At 40.0% G+C, this 17,571-nt stretch overlaps 2 protein-coding genes across 6 annotated transcripts in view; one reads left to right on the plus strand and one right to left on the minus strand.

The window, feature by feature from the left end:
• Positions 1 to 17,571, minus strand: part of LOC104861804 (tyrosine-protein kinase BTK) — a 51,357-nt gene that overhangs the window by 26,350 nt on the left and 7,436 nt on the right. For 2 of the 5 annotated variants that reach the window (XM_010623412.2, XM_033760078.1), the window contains 2 exons: positions 16,393 to 16,554; positions 15,988 to 16,185 (listed from right to left, as the gene is read on the minus strand). In XM_010623412.2, coding sequence (XP_010621714.1) covers positions 15,988 to 16,185; positions 16,393 to 16,554 — 360 coding nt within the window. Of the gene's footprint in view, positions 1 to 5,293; positions 5,438 to 14,272; positions 15,375 to 15,987; positions 16,186 to 16,392; positions 16,555 to 17,571 lie in introns of those variants that run through there. The other 3 variants (XM_033760080.1, XM_033760079.1, XM_010623414.3) reach the window with 2 other exon arrangements.
• Positions 10,311 to 13,001, plus strand: LOC104861805 (60S ribosomal protein L36a). Its single transcript, XM_010623415.1, has 5 exons — positions 10,311 to 10,421; positions 10,767 to 10,872; positions 11,357 to 11,424; positions 12,515 to 12,637; positions 12,931 to 13,001. Exons 1-5 carry the CDS (start codon positions 10,311 to 10,313, stop codon positions 12,949 to 12,951), a joined length of 429 nt encoding a protein of 142 aa, XP_010621717.1. The 3' UTR covers positions 12,952 to 13,001.

Consider the following 17,571-nt stretch of genomic DNA (forward strand, 5'->3'; position numbering starts at 1 on the left):
CTCTCCTCTCCCCTTCCCTCCTCCCTCTCTCATGCACACGCTCTTTATTTCCTCACTCTGTAGTCTAGGCCAGCCTTGAACTCACTATATAGCTCAAGCTTGCCTGGAACTTGAGATCTTCTTGCCTCAGCCTCCTGGGTGCTGAGATTATAGGCATTCATCACCACACCAAGCTCTTTGGCTCATTTTCCTTCTTTATGTCCTTCCCCCAAAGGAGTTTCTGTCTCAGTGGTGGATTCTGACAGTTACTTGATGTTTTCTTTCCAGGATGTTTCATGGTTAATAGAATGAAAGCATAGTATTTAAATGAGGCACATTCTTTCTTGGTCCCTAAGGTTTGTTATTGCTTACTGTAAATGTAAAACTTCGATTGAATATACTTTTTAATATATTATGTAATATTTCAAATAGTAGAAAGTACAGAGAATAACATTATCAAACATTTTACTCATGGGTTCACCGCTTAGTTCTATGAAATCTTAACATTGTGCCTTAATTGCAACAGATTTTTTTTTTTGTGCTTGTATGTTTTAAATAGAGTCTCACTCTGTAATTCAGGCTGAATTTAAACTCAGTATATAGCCCAAGCTGGCCTTGAACTCATAGCAATACTCCTGCCTCAGCCTCCCAAGTGCTGGGATTACGGGTGTGCACCACCACAACTGGCCTGCATCAGGCATTTTTTTTTTAGAAATGAAATAGTATCAATAGAGCTAAAAGCCACTCCCCCAGAAAAGCCCTCTGTGTACTCTATAATCTTAATCCTCCTCGCCTTAGAAGTTACTGATATCTTGAATTTAGTGTTTTTAATACCTAGGTATGTTTTTTTTTGGCGGAATCTTTTCTTTGTGTGTGTTTGTGGTAACAGGGATCAAACTCAGAACCTTGCACTTGCAAGGCAGGTGTGATGCCACTGAATTAAATCCCTGGCCCCTACATATGTTTTTGTATTATTAGTGCATATGTAGATATAAAAATGATATATAATATTCAGTTGCATGTTATAAATTTTTTATATATGTGTTATGTATTTCCTACCCATTTGCTTTTTTTTTCTGCACTGTAATGTTTTATGGTTTATTTATTTCGGCAACTCTAGTTCATTCTTTTTTGTGTGACATTAGTTTTTTTCTTTCAGAAGGAATTCTCAGTTATTGATACAAAGTGTCAAACTCTAGGGCCAGCTTGTCTGTTGGACTATGTACTTTGCATTATTCTGTTTCCTTTCAGTTCTATCTTCTTGGTGCTTTAATATTAAATTTGGTAGAATTATCAAGAGTCTGTACGTGGACTATATAAAAATCTCTGCTTGGTCCCACAATGCATTCTCAGGTTCTGGTTGAGATTTTGATTAATAACTCCTTGGTCTTGGAACCAGAAGAAGTTATAAAAATATAACTAGCAACAAAACAACCTAATTAATCTTGTTATGCTCCTGAGAAACTCTATTCAGAATACAGTAAAGCCTAATTATTTTATGATAAGCTTCATTGTCAGAACTGCTGATAACCAAAACCCATTTTCTGGCTGCTACAGTCATTTCCAAGAGGTTTAGGGGTTCTGGTTCTCTCCAGAGCATTCATGTTATAAGCATTTTACATTATTTTTCCCCTGTGGTTTGAGAAACTCCTAGGTCTCAGTGATTCATCTTCTCTTCTGTCCTGCCCTTGAGAACAGATTTTGGGCAAGTGATGATGGAAGGAGAGCCAGACACTTGATCTGCAAAATTACAGTCATTGTCAAATTAGTGGTAATTCAGTATTGTCCCTCTACCCCAATGGTGACTGCTCCTATGCATGCCATTTTGGTGTTCTTTTCCAGTTAGTTTTTGTTTTCCCTGGTTTAAATAGGTTAGTGACTTCCCCCTCCACATCAAAATAACACATATTCATTAGAGAAAAAGATTTCAGTTATAGGATATTAAAAAGAAAAAAATGCTGTGCATGATGGTGCACGCCTGTAATCCCAGCATTGGGGAGGCTGAGGCAGGAGGATTGCTGTGAATTCAAGGCCAGCCTGGATAACATAGCAATACCTCGTCCCAAAAAGCAACAAATAAACAAGTTAGTAATAGACTCAATTATAAGCTTAACCAGATGTATTAATAATTTGGTATATTTGCTTCTGTTTTTTATCTGTTTTTATCATATTTGAAATTATATTACACATACTGCTTATGGTTTTCTTATTTTTTTAAAACATCATCCACCCATTCAGTATACTTCTAAGAAAGAGCTAAAGTTCTTGTTTATTCCTGGTTGCTTTCCAATGTTATTAGTATCTCCATATAGGCATTTTTTGCTGAGTCAAAGTCTGTGCATTTTAATACATATTGCCAAAATAGCCTCCAGAAACACTGTAACTATTTTTTTTATAGACAAGGTCTCACTATGTAGATGAGACTGACCTGGAACTCACTTTGGAGCCCAGGCTGGTCTTGAACTCACAGCGATCCTCCTGCCTCAGCCTGCCTAGTGCTGAGATTATAGGCGTGCACCACTACACCTGGCCATTGTACAATTTTCTGCACCTTACAGTTTCTGAGACTCTCCTTTCCCCACATACTTATCTCTTTTCCCCCTCGCTTTTTACCCTGGTTTTATTTTAAGCCAGTCTTTTTTTTTTTTAAATCGGTGATCTTGAAGATCAGTGTATTCCAACTTCTGAGGTGTCTACAAATTTTTTTTGAAACAGAATTTCACTGTGTAGCTCAGGCTGGCCTTGAACTCACTATGTACCTTGAGTTCACTGTGATTCTCCTGCCTCAGCTTCTTGAAATCTGGAATTACAGGTGTGTACCACCATGTCCAGTTTGTCTAAAATTTAACTTTTTACTTTCTAGAATTTCTTTCTTCTAGGGATGAACTAATAGACTATTTTCATCTCAAATAGGCAGGGCAGTGAGATGAGCTTTTTTCTGAGGTTCAAATAACCATTATAATTCTAACAGGATCTGGTGAGGGCTTTCAAAGTGTTGGGAGGAAAGCCTGGGATTAAGGCTTCTAAATTTGTAATGCTCTCAGTCATTGCTCTTGAATTCCCACAGAAACTGAAAGTTGCACGTGGCCCAATTGTTTCAGGGTTCTCAGAGTAGTTTTTCCCTCTCCTCCCCCTCTTCATGACTTCATGCCTAACCACGCAGCTTTGGAGTAAAAGATGTCAAGATCTCTTCTTTAGCTTTTTCTGTACTGGGTATTGGACCCAGAACCTTCAGTGAGTTACATCACCATCCCTTTTTTAAATTTTTATTTTTATGTTTCATTGTGAGACAGTATCTTGCAAAGTTGCTAAATTGTCCAGGCTGGGCTAAAACTCAGGATCTTCCTGCCTCAGCCCCCCAGAGAGCATGTAACACTAAGCCCAGCTTCTCTAGCCTCTTATTGAGCACTGACTAACTGAAAATTCTATCTAGCTCTTCCTTTTTTTAGGAGTTAGCAATCACATCTCAGCATCACTGAGGGGAAAATAGCAGGTATCTGATGACTTTTTGGAAAAGACCCAAACTGTAGTTTTCAAACATTGTATCTTCTCTGTATACCCAAGTAACTTCCTGGTACAGGTCTAGTCCACTGAAAGGAAACTCTATAGGAAATTTGCTTGAATGGAAATAACGAATCATAGTGATAGTTTTAAAATGCACCAATACTCCTGAAGTGGATGGAAAGTCACACTAGTCCTGTCTTAAGCATTTTACAAAGGATTCTAAACAAAAAATATCAATCGCCACAAGCAACAGGAATTTGGATTTTAATACAAGCAAGTAATTAAAACGGAATATAAGTGGGGTCAGAATAGAGCTGATAGGGAGATCCCTCAAATATACTGTTTAGCTGTAATGTTTTAGGTTTCCATGAGTACTGGCATTTTGTGGCTTATTTGGTGTGTGACATTGTTTAATCAAATAACTGAAGCTCCAGAGAGGTTGTGGGACTCTTGCTTCAGTGACTTGCCATGCAAAATGAGGAAAGGAATAGAGCTGCTACACAACTAACAGCAAAGAGAACAGCCTCTGTTCTCTGTACACACCCTTCCTAATCCTCCTCTGGCCTTTGCTGTGACCCTGCCTCTAGAGATGCAAGGCTTAAAGAGCTGGGTAGCAGGGACATTGGAGGTCTGGCAACTCATCTAAGAATGTCTTGATAAGGGTCCCTTTATTCTAAATCCCTTTTATTCTAAATGACACGCCATTTGCTCTAAGTAGGCCCTATGGGGACACTGTCAGGTCTCAGGCATAATAAAAATAATAGCAAATGCTGCAATATAGCCACTTACCATTAGCAGGCTTTGTGTTAATTGGTTTACATTTATGTACACATTAACTGTTCACAACCACCCTAAAGAAAGATGTTGGGTACATAGGGCGGGAGAAAAAGAAAAAGAAAAAGAGCTGAAGAAGAAAAGGGCAAGAAAAATTCAATGTTCTGTAATTCACCAATTATTTATTAAGTGCTCTGCGTCAGAGGATATGACAATGAATAAGATAAAGAAGAATGTAAAAAGGGGGAATATACGTAGCAAAAGGGAGAGGAGGAGGAGGAGAGGAGAGGAAATGAAAGGAGAAATAATGAAGACAAGAGAAATTTAGCCATGCACATGGTGGGCAATGGTAAGAGGAGAAAGTACACCAGAACCTCAGGGGTTGGCCACATTGTCAGGGCTGAGGCAGAGGCTACTTTCTTCTGCCTTTTTATCTTACCCATAATGACCATGAGGTTGGTGCAGCTTCCACATAATTCTTGCAACAAGCTAGCTCTGATCCTGGCAATGTTTGGCCCGATGCAAAACAACACAGGTATACTGTATCGTAGTCTAATTGGGGCCTCTCCCCAGGTCAAACTGCCTATTGTGGGATGTGAGCTTTTACTGTTTTCTCAGATAAACTGCCTTCTAGAATTTCTTCCTCTAAGGGCTTCACTGACACAATTATACATTTTGGGTTATCAAGCAATATTTGACCTAAGGGCTTGCTTTTACTCTACGGTCACTTGGCAATTGTTCTTTTCCACCAAGTTTTGCAGAGGTGTCTCTTTCAACATTTGCTACCTCTTCAGATAGTTACAGCAGGTCACCTTTTGCTCTTCTTGTTTCCCCCACAGTCCTCCTCAGAAAGGACCATTATAGACCCTCTAATCACCCGACGGTCTGCCCAGGCCTTGTACTGATGATACTCCCACCCTTATCAGCTTCCTCGGCCGGCAGATATCTGACATCAGCCATGCTTTCTCTCTGGCCTTTAGGAATCCTGAAAGGTACATTTTACTGCCTCCCAACCCCTGTCTGGTCCCAGACTCACCTCAGTCCTGATTTAATGCAGGTAGCTTCCCAGATGCATTGAGATGCCAGGACTTGGAAGGTGGGACTTGGTCTCTGAAGACACTGGCCCTGGACACATATTCTTACAGTCCAGAGAGGAAGGACAGTCTGAACAAACCCCACCCTTTCACAGCCACTCAGTTCCCTTTTTTTGTTTCCTGGCTTAAAACCAATGTCTTTTTTTTTTTCTTCTCAGCAGCATGGTATCTGGTTCCCTACTGCTGTCCTTATTCCACCCCCCAACTGTCCCCGCCCCTCATTTGCTTGGGACCTCTGACATTACTATCTTGAGACCAGCTCTGAAGGAACTTTTCTTACCATTACTAGGGTCACTGAGACTCTAGATGGGGCTGGGCTGAGCAGACAGGCTGTCATCCCACCTGCACCAAAGTAAAGGGGCAGATAAAGAATGAGAAAGTAGATTCATTCATAGGAAAATGGGTACATATTGAGGATATACTCCTAAGTGAAATAAATAAGTCACACTTGTGTAAGTAACGAATAGTTTCTCTGGTGTGAAAAACTGTAATAGCATTCAAGATCCTAATGGGATAATTAGCAATGTAAACTGGGAAGAAAAGGGCTAAAGGTGTAGGGACAGTGGGAAGGATAGGGGAAGGGGAGTAAGGGAAAGGGGAAAAATATGAGAAAATGTAAAAATGGAGAGGGGAGGAGGGGGTGAAGGGAGGGCGGGGACAAGGGGAAAATATGAGAACCAAGACCTGTCATGTGAAGGTACAAGATCCCAATAATGAATGTAACTGTACTGTCTACCTAGAATGTACTAATAAATTCAATAAAAAAAAACAAAGTAAAGGGGCAGTATACTTAAAGGCCTAGAGGAATAGTCAAACAGTGAGAGCAGGCTTACAGGAAAAAGACATGCACATGCAGGTGAAAACAGAACAAAGAGACTGCCCAAGAGGAATGTCTTTACAGTCTCCTGTTTTTTGAGGCAGAGGAGACTCAGGGTCACACAGTTAAACTTAAGAGTGAAGGATAGAGAGTACTCACAGAGAGACCCCAAAGTACACAACCCAACAGATATAGAGACGAGACTTCCCCTGCTGACTCATTTTCTAAGAAAGTGCTCTTTCTACAGATAAAAATGCCAGAATGTAAGCCCACACAAAGGTTTATGCCCTTCCCCATTTTCTGAGTGTTGACTTTCTTCATTTAAGGTTCAGAAATGAACAATTTGCTGTTTTAATTCTGTAAAGCAGTAAATCACACCAGGTGTTTTACTCAAAGTGTGGATGTTTCGTCAGCAGCCTCCTAGCATAAGTTCTTGCCATAATCTTTTTTACCCAAGGATTCTCTGAGGAAATGCAGCTATTAGTGACTGATCTGCTTGTCTACCTTGACTCATGGGTACTTATTTCTTGCCATGTACCCTAATACAGAAATATCCCAGATTCCAGGAGTCTATCAGAATTTTTTTTGGTACCGGGGATCAAACTCGGGTCCTGGTGCTTGCGAGGCAGGCAGCGGTGTCAGAATTTTTAAAGCACAGGGTTTAAAAAAATGAATTTGTAGGATGGTAGTGATTAATACTCACATCTGCACAAGACAGATGCCAAGCAAGTGTTGTATGGATCTCCCTACCTCATTGACAAGTTACTTTCACTAGCCACCTATAATAGCTGTTCAGTCACTGTGTGAGTGGGTCACAGGCGTTCACATTCCCTCTTTTTTTTTTTTTTCAGTGAAATGCTGCTTGTTGTCACATGCCCCATCTCTTCTCAAGGTCCATCTTGGGGTGGGGACTGGGAAGTGATAGGCATACAGTGGGAGATCTGGACAGAAAGGAGCACACGCGAAAGGGCAAAGTGAACCTAGGTTCTTCTTCACGGCTGTTGTCCTATAATATTCGTCCATACCGACAGGACTGCACTCAAATAGTGCAAATGAAATCACTCAGTGTCACTTCAAGAGATCCTCAATGTAACACATCAGTTAGTTCTTGGTGCATTCCTGTTCAACATTTCTATTAAAGACCTTTGAGGAAAATAAAGAGAGAAGCCTAGCTAATCTATGAATTGTGCAAGGTTGTGTGAGGTACCTTGGGTGACAGAGGCAGGGAAATTAGTGCCCAAAAAGACCTTGATTACTTGGTGTGACTCCAGGTGCAAGTGGGGTAGCAGTAACATTTGTAAAACTGGTCCAAGGTTTTTTAAAAGCTGACAGTAACCAAGAGAAATGTCACTCTGATAACATGGCTTCCAGAAAAGCCATGGTGTAATTAGGCTTTCTTTTAGAAGATAAAATATCTAATATGGAACCAGCATAAATTCCCATCAATAGATGAATGGATAAAGAAAGTGTGGTTGGACGTGGTGATGCACGCCTATTATCCCAGCACTCAGAGGCCGAGGCAGAAGGACTGCTATGAGTTCAAGGACAGCCTGGACTACATAGTGTGAGACCCTGTCTCAAAAAACAAACAAACAAAAAAAGTAAAAAAAAAAAATTGTGGTATAAATATATAATGGAGTATTATTCAGCTGTAAAAAATAAATTTTATTATTTGTACAAAAGTATATGGAACAGGAAATCATCCTGTTAAGGAAAATAAACCAGACTCAGAAAGACAAGTATCATCTGTTTTCCCTAATATGTGGAATGTATAAAAGGTGACATGGCCAGGCGTGGTGGTGCACACCTGTAATCCCAGCACACAGGAGGCTGAGGCAGGAGGATCACTGTGAGTTTGAGACCAACTGGACTACATAGTGAGTTCTAGGTCAGTCTCAACTACATAGTGAGACCCTGTCTCAACAAGCCAAAAAAAAGTGACATGAATGTAGAAGGAAACTATGATTAGACAGGAGGAAAGGAATAAGAGGAAGGCAAGGGGTAATGCATTTGGTGGTAAAAGAAAGGGTAATAGAGAGGATTATGTATTCAAAATAAATACATATATGAAAATACCACATTGAAATCCAATATTTTGTAAAATTAAGGCACTAATAAAGTATATAATAAAAACAAAGAAAGTCGGGCGTGGTGGCGCACGCCTGTAATCCCAGCACTTGGGAGGCTGAGGCAGGAGGATTGCTCTGAGTTTGAGACCCACCTGGGCTACATAGTGAGTTCCAGGTCAGTCTCAACTACATAGTGAGACCCTGTCTCAAAAAAAAAAAAAGAAAGAAAACAAAAAAAGAAGTAAAATATTTAAAAGTGGACCTGTACCTGCTTTGTAAGACCAGGCCACACCTAATGTCCTGAGTTAAATTCTGATTGCCTCAATTTAGAGGAAATTAATAAGCAGGAGCAATCCTGAAACAGAGACTAGGGTTGGCATATAAATTTTCAGTTATAAGATGTGTAAGTTCTGGGGATTTAATGCATAGCATGGTGACTGTAGTTAATAATAGAGTATTGTTTACTTGAAATTTGACAAGAGAGCAGATTTGTGTCCTCTCTACACACACAAAATGGTACATATGGGTAGTGATGGACATGTTAAGTAACCTGACTGTGGTAATCACCACACAATATATATGAATATCAAATCATCACATTGTACACCTTGAATCTATGGAATTTTTAATTCAAGCACTGTGGGAGGCTGAGGCAGGAGGATCACAAATTCAAACCTAGCCTGGACAATTTAGCTACTTAGTGAGACCCTGTCCCTTTTTTTTTTGAAATAGGGTCTCACTATGTAGTTGAGACTGCTCTGGAAGTCACTATGTAGCCCAGGCTGGTCTCGAACTCACAGGGATCCTCCTGCCTCAGCCTCCCCGAGTACTGGGATTACAGGTGTGCACCACCATGCCTGGCATTTAGACCCTGTCTCAAAAGTGGGAGGGGGGTTGTAATTTAAGTGTTAAGTTCTTGGGTTCAATCTTCAATACTGAAAAATAAAACAACAAAAACAAAACCCAAGCAATGTCACATGGGGAACGATAGAACAAAGGTTGATAGGATGAAGAAGAGCCATGTTCACTGTCTTTATATTTCCAGATTATAAAAAGCCTTTAACTCTCCAACAGTCAGTGCGATTGCTTAAGAGTCTAGATAGAGAAAAATGCTGAAGACTTGAGGCTAGCAGTTTGGCAAAGGAACTTTTAGGAAATGTATCAGATGGTGGTAAATGTTTTTATTGTCTTAATCCCACAGACAATACAACAAAAAAAGAATGATCAGAGTCAGCTCATGACTCATGGGAATTCCTGGAGCATTGTGAAAGCTCTCATAGTTCCTCAGCTGTAATTCTTTAAGCTCCTAATAGAGCACCTTCTCCTGGATCCCAGCCCAATTCTTTCCTCACCTTTCTGTGCCCTGAAGATTTTCCCATTTCAGTGTGATATAATGGTTAAGTGAAAGCTACTTTCCAGCTAAAAATAACCACATGTGTGACTTCAGGCAAGCGAATTTGACATCTTTAAGGCCTCAGTTCCCTCACCTGTTAGATAATAATAATGGTACATGCCTTCTGGGGTTGTTGTTAAGTTTAAAAGGAGTGGTATGTTAGCCGGTTAGAAGAACACCTAGTGTATTGCATTACTGTTAGCTATTATAATTCACAGGCCACAACAGCGGTATTTTATAATGGGAAAAGAACACAGGGCTGATCTGGTGGGTAGAAGCCTATAATTTCAGCCACTCAGGAGGCTGTGGTGAGGAAAAATTACGAATAGAGCCTACCCTGAGCAACATATTGTAATGAGACCCTGTCTGAAAACAGAAAAAAGACTCTGAAATCAGACTACTTGGGTTTGTATCCTGGATCTACTAAATACTTTTGACATTAGGCTAATAATTTAATATCCCACAGTCTCAATTACCTCATCTGTAAAATAAGAATAATAATACCACCTACATTGTAGAATTACTGTGTGAACTGCAACAAAAAATTGCAAAGCTTTGGGACCGGTCAAGTTCCTAGTGGACCAGCCTTAAGGGAGAGCCTTTCCTGAAATTCCCACCAGCGGCTCCAAATCAAGTCCTCTCAGCCACTGGAGGGCGCTACGCACTGAACAGGAGGCTCTATGGTCTCTCCCTCCGACTGCCATGAAGTGCGACCCAGAATCTCCTATATACTTCCGTTTCCGGCCCGGCCTCTTTCTTTCCGGGCTGATAATTTAGCTCCTGCAAGCATGGTAGGTCCCTAGTAATATCCAGTTTAATCCTTAGCTCCCGCTTCAGCGGTACTCTTTCTGGCTGAGTCCAGGCGCCTGCGTGATTCCACTGTAGCAAAGAAACCCGGCATTGTTGGTATTGATCCACTAAGGGATCGGGATCTGAGGTCAGGGATCGAAGAGGCCGACTTGTGGGTGGAGTAAATAAGATCGCGCTCTTTGGGGTTAACGGAGAACGCTATGAATCACGTGGGTCTGGACCACCTTTTTGTCAGGATTACGGAGTCTTGTGTGTTATACAGAGTTAGAAGTCGAGTCGTGCTTTTGTAATCTGATAAAAACTTCAAGTTCTTAACTGTTTACTAGGTGAATGTTCCTAAAACCCGGCGGACTTTCTGTAAGAAATGTGGCAAGCACCAACCCCACAAAGTGACACAATACAAGAAAGGCAAAGATTCTTTGTATGCCCAGGGTAAGACAGCTTCTGTGTAATTTGGTTTTGGTGTGGCATTTGTGAAGTGTGCTACGAGCGCAGTTTTTTTCCCTCAAAGTTTCCTCTTCAGTACTGGGGATTAAACCCAGGAACCCCACAAAGACACAATACAAGAAAGGCAAAGATTCTTTGTATGCCCAGGGTAAGACAGCTTCTGTGTAATTTGGTTTTGGTGTGGCATTTGTGAAGTGTGCTACGAGCGCAGTTTTTTTCCCTCAAAGTTTCCTCTTCAGTACTGGGGATTAAACCCAGGGCCTTTGCACTAAACTACATCACCAGCCTTTAGACAGGATCTGGCCAAGTCCTCCAGGCCAAGTTTAACCTTGGCTGCAGCTCCCAAGAATGCTTGAAAAGTTTTTTTTTTTTAACCTTTAGCTGGGAAGCCCTAGATAAAACCTATTAAGACTTCATGTGTATTGTGATTCATGGTTTTAATTATAACAACGAATAACTTTCCTTCCAGGAAAGCGGCGTTATGACAGGAAGCAGAGTGGCTATGGTGGACAGACTAAGCCGATTTTCCGGAAAAAGGTTAGTAGTGGTTACTAATTGATAAGTTTCTTGGGTACACTCCTTCTTACTGTGGTAACGGCCTTGCACTTGTAACCTCTCTAGTCTGCACACATCACTAGCATTCATTTCAGCAAAGTTACTGCAGGCTGTGGTGATAGGGTAGTGGAGCTGGGAATACAGCCAACATCTGACTCTAGTTTACAATAATGTACCTTTGTTGTTTTGTCCTTTCCTTTCTGAAGAGCCAAAAAGTCAAGGAATGTTTACTCCTTGCCTAAGAACTGAAGTGAGTATGCTAGTACTTTCATCTGTCCTGTTTGGTCATCATCATAGTTGAGTACTTAGCACTTGGTTGCAGTAGGACCTGGGGCTGAGGGTGTAAGTAGTCCAGTGATTGCCTAGCATGGGTGAAGCCCAGGGTGTCATCCCCAGCCCTGCAAGAAAATGGAGGAGATTGTTACTTGGCCTGGGGATGTACCTCACTGGTAGTGCTTGACATGCACAAGACAAGTAGTTAGCACATTGCCTAGAACAGGGCATTCCCTTCAGCATTTCTTAGCACTTTGGTCCTGTCTGGTTCCAGAAAATGTTAATGACTGCATTTAGGTACAATTAAAAAAAAAGTTCCTTTTCAAGTTTATGTAACTGAGAAGATGGGAAGGTTTTGGCTTTCTGAAAAAAATGGAGACAAGCTGGAGAATTCTAGCTAAAGGGACAGGCTTAAAAAGTTATTAGTGAAGAGCAGTAACTTGAATTGTTAACTTATTTTTGGATTGTGTGAAATATTTAAGAACTGTAGATTTAAAAGACTACAAGTACAAGGAAGCATGAGATCCTAATTGATAAGTATTCTATGATATTTTCTCTGTCTAGCTAAAGACAAATTGTGACAGTTATCATCTGCAAAGCTTTAAGTAGATTGAACCTAACATTGTCCTGGATTTTTGACACAGGCTCTCACTATCTAGCACAGGCTGGGCCTCAAACTTGCAGTGATTTTCCTGCCTCAGCCTCCCAAGTACTGGGATTACAGGCAGGCACCATCATGTCTGGCTTAGTCATATTTTTTAAGGAAGTGATTTTCTGATGGATTTGACTTTTTTCACAGGCCAAAACTACAAAGAAGATTGTGCTGAGGCTTGAGTGTGTTGAACCCAACTGCAGATCTAAGAGAATGCTGGCTATTAAGAGATGCAAGCATTTTGAACTGGGAGGAGATAAGAAGAGAAAGGTACAATTCATTTCTTAGAGGTTTATTTGGAGAGGTGAACATTTTTGCTCATAGTGGCAGATATCTGAGGTGGTTCTCAAAAACCTCCCCATCAGAAGGGTCAGGTTATATATCCCTTATGTGAAATATTTGGCAATATTCTTGATCCAAAATCCAAAACTGTTTTAGCATCATCATAAACATCATATTGACATTCAAAAGCTTCAGAAAATAGGAAGAATAAAAAGATTTGCTCTAATATAGCATGATCTCCTTAGGAAATACAAAACTCAACTTTTTTTTTTCTGTTACAGGGCCAAGTGATCCAGTTCTAAGCTTCATCTTTTGTTTTATTATGAAGACAATAAAATCTTGCCACATTCATTTCATTGGTTGTACTCTGTCTTTTGGGAAGGAGTAAGCTAGAGCCATCAACAAAATTTCCCATGGGAAATTCATGCTTCATGATTCTTTGTATTTCTTGATTGAATTTGATAGGTTGAGCTAATATCAAATGTTATCTTTATCTGACAGTTTTTAAGTCCTTGGGCTGTCATTGGATCTTGTTTGCTGTTAGTTGGTTATGTAACCTAAGCGATATGTTTCAGGATAATGGGGACAGGTCAATAATATAGCCATAGTGACTAAAGTGTATCAAGAGTTGACATTTTTTTTGGTGCCAGGGATTGGGACCTTGTGGCTGCGAGGCAACAGCACCACTGAGCTAAATCCCTGGCCCCCAAGAGTTGAATAATCTTAACATACTGATATTTAAGGCTTTTTATAAGGTGTTTTAGTTGTGTTTTCCAGACACCGATAAATTATAATATGTATTATAATTATGTACTCAGGCTTACATACAACCCCCCTCACTTTTTAAAATGGGAACATACAACTTTCAGTGTGTTAAGTGCCCCAGTCTTTTTTTTTTTTTCCCCAAGCAGTCTTATTCAGGTACATTTTATTAATGTGTCTTGACAGTTTCAAATTACATGTTTTTACACTTCATTCTTGCTGATGTTGATCTCTTTGTATTTCAGCAGCAAAACTGTAGGATAAAAATATGCTATATAATTTTCATAACGAGATACATCTCAAGGTAGAAACTAGTTTGTGTACCTATTATGGACATGTACAGGTTTAATGACTTCTTTCTTTCCAAGACAGTATCTCTGTAGATCTGGCTGGCTTCAAATTCAGTGATCTTACTGCCTTAGGCTCCCTTACTGCTGGGGTTGTAGGCATGTGCTTCCATACTTGGCTTAGGTTTAGTAATTATATCACAACTTTTTCAGTGCACTAAGTATGTATTAGTCCTCCAATTTTGGTGAAAATAAAGATTGGTAATTACCTGATGGGTAAAATTATTCCAGCATGTACTTTTGTTTTTTAGATGGGCCTTTTGTTACTCTTGTGTGCACATTCAAGATGGGTGAGGTGTATACTTTTAAAATATTTTCTGCTTGTGTGGGAAAAGGGTGGTTGGTTATATATTTGTTCTCAGGAAAAACAGGAAAAGTAGTGATTATGTGGTAGTGTATGCCAGCAATCCCAACACTTTAGGAGGGTGGCAGGAGGTCATAAGCTTGAATCCAGCCCGGGGAATTTAGTAAGACCCTACCTGAAAAAAAAAGGAAATTCCCTTGTAAGTTCTCTGTATGAATACCCTTGTTTGAAATTCACTGCCTTATAGGAGGTAAGACAGTTCATTTTATTACAAGGTTTTTTTTTTTTTTCTTTCTGGTAGTAGTGATTGACCTTGGATCCTACTAATCTTGGATCCTACTTACAAGGGGCAGGTGGTGGAACCACTGAGCTAAATCCCTAGCCCAAGACATTTCATTTTAAAAGGGGGGTGGTAGTTTCTGTATCTTAGGTTATAATGTATCTGGTTATTCTTGGTGAGAGTAGCCATTTACTGGATAGAGTTTACAGCCTGGGGTTTATCAAGGTTATTCTCACCTAGCAATTTTTTTGCCCTTCAACTAAGGAAACCCTTTTTCATTTTCTCTGCATTAATATTGTAAATAGCCACCCAAGTACCTCATTAGGCAGCAGCACAATCCTTAAGAGCTTGGGTTGAAATCCTGCCTCTGCAATTTACAGTGAGTAGACACTTGCTTTGAGGGTTAAAATGAATCAGTAACATTTTGTGCATTACAGTGCCTGGCACAGAAATACCCAATAAATTACAGGTATTATTTCTTAGAACATTAGTTTCAAAAGCCTTTTCCAAACTGTTGTCCTTATACCTTTAGAAGCAGTTTTTATGGGAGTTGGGAGTTGGAAGTGTAGCTGCTTTCCTTTCCTAGCAAGCTAGAGGCCCTGGGTTCCAGTATTAAGACTGCAAAAAAGAAGAAAATTCCATTGTTGGAAAATTTTATTTAAGCGAAGCCAGCTTTTTAGGTGGAAATGGATGAAGACTGGACAGAAAGGGGTAGTCACACTGGCAAAAAATGTACATCTTGAAGCACTTTTAATTTTTTTGAAGCATTCCGGCGGCTTCTAGCCTAAGTAAAACAGTGCCTGTGGGATTTATTTTCGTTTTTAAGCTTGAAGTCCACTCATAGAACCCCAGCTCCCTTTTCATAGGAAGGAGCTGAGTAATGAAGCAGCCAGGGTTACAGGCCACACCATGACCCAGAGAAACAATTGCGATAGTGTAAAAACAAGGTCCACCAATTTCCTGCAAGTTTCTCACTGCAATAGCCCAAGCTAAATTTGAGAGAGGTCGTTCCCACAGCTCAATATTTTCTTCCTGAAAAGCCAAGAAAATAGGTGTGACTTCTTGATAACAGCAGTAAGTTGCCTTGTCAGTTTGGCAATCAGTCTGGTCAGAATCAGAAAGCATTTACAGGGAAAATTAAAATTATCCTGTAGCACATTTTGGAAATAATAGTTCTAGCAAGAAACCTTATTACTACTGATTACAGCATCAAGATAAAGGACAAAAAAATCCTCAAAATATCAGTCCTATGTTCCTATGTAACAGATTTTGGCTTAAGATAAACTTGGTACTTGAGTATAAAAGCCACTTTAAAATATACACCCAAAGCCATCCATGAGGATACAGGCTTGTAATCCCAGCAGGATCCTTAGGATCACAAGTTCAAGCCCAACCTGGTTAATTTAGCAAGACTGTTTCAAAGTAAAAAAAAAAAGGTGCCTTCCAAGCAAAAGATCCTGAGTTCAATCCCCAGTACTGGGGTGTATGTGTGTGTAATAACTCAGTGTAAAGGTCCTGGATTTGATCTCCATTACCAAAAACAAAAAACAAAAAAAAACACTCAAACACTTGGATTAGTTGTAAACCAGAGGCAGGAGAACATGTACGTAGCATATTTTCTCCCATGGAACATTATTTACTATACCTTTCTAAGGCGGTACCCCTGTTTGCCCAAGGGGTCTTGATTGATGGCAATCACATCCTTATTCTGAAGTAAAGCTTTGGCTTCAGGGCTGATCTGTCGGAGGTCATTGGACATGAGTAAAGGAGCTGCCATGATAGCCCAGAGGGCCATCTGAGTTACTTGCTGATCCCAGCTGAGGCCAAAGTTACCAATCACTAACTAGGACAAAGAATGAAATAATTAAATGAGAAGATGGAAACATTTTTAAAGCTACCTGGATGACCCATAGAATCCACTTCCATAGCACCCTGCTGTCTATACTCTCACAGAAAGCCTACTACCAGGAACTTTTTCTGTATTTACCATGAATATGGAAGAGGAAATAGGCCTGTTACAGTCTTTGAAAAGGAGGGCTGAGATCCTTACCATATCTGGGTCATTCCAACCCCCTGGTCCAGCAACATCAACAATTTTCTCCTGGTTAGACGAAGTCCAGTCCAAGATACTCTTTATACTTTGCCAAGAATCAGAAACATCAGCAAAATTTCTCCAGTGATTACAGTACTGTCGGATAGCTGTATAATTGGGCTGTGAAAACAGGATTCTTATTTACTTAATAATATTTTGTGAGATAGAAAACTGTCCAATTTAAAGGAGGCTATTTGAAGCCTCTTTAGGTTACAGATCGAAGGTCTTCATGAGGAAGTCTAAATATAAGGGTATTTGGCCAGGAATTGGCTCAGTGGTTCCGCTGCCTACCTCACAAGCACAAGGTCCTGAATTCAACCCCCGACCCGGAAAAAAAAAAAAAAACGGGGGGGGGATTTCATTGTAAGAAATTTTCTTTCAGAAGTAGGCCACTGTTTATGCTGGAAACTTACCAAATGGTATCTAGGTTTTGGCATTATGAAAGATTTTAATTTTCTTTAGAGGTCACTGTATTTTGAAGCTTTTCTAATAAAATGATCTGTTTGCTTTGAGACAGGATTTGAGTTGAGGCTGCTCTTGAACTCACTATGTAGCCCAAGCTGGTCTTGAACTCATAGTGATCCTCCCCCCATCTCAGCCTCCCAAGTTCTGGGATTACAGGTGTATGCCACCACTTTCAGCTTAATAAAATGATTTTAACAAGTAAAAAGCTGCAAAATTATATAGGACTCCATCAAACATAGTGAGATCTGACTATAATATATTAATATATATTCATATATATATATAAATAATTTGTTAATGGAATGAATAAAAGTTTGTAAATAGGTAGGTGTGATATCTCAGGTTTATGTTGAGGACAAGGTGAGAATTTTCCTGAGAGTTCAAGAAAATAATGGAGATCCAATCTATAAATAATTATTCATGGGGCCGGGGATTTAGCTCAGTGGTTCCACTGCCTGCCTCGCAAGCACAAGGACCTGAGTTTGATCCCCAGTACCACACAAAAAAAAAAAATATTCAACACATACCATATACTAGGGATTCAGAGATAGTCAGACAAAGGTACCTGCCCTCACAAATTTATATTCCACAAATCAACAAATGTCCTATAAAGTGCTAAGCTCTTAGAAGGAAATTAAATGGGTTAATGTGATAAAGAATGGATGGACAGAG

The sequence above is a fragment of the Fukomys damarensis genome, unplaced genomic scaffold (assembly GCF_012274545.1).
Source record: "Fukomys damarensis isolate Sample0158 unplaced genomic scaffold, DMR_v1.0_HiC HiC_scaffold_39, whole genome shotgun sequence".
NCBI classification, from domain to species: Eukaryota; Metazoa; Chordata; class Mammalia; order Rodentia; family Bathyergidae; genus Fukomys; species Fukomys damarensis.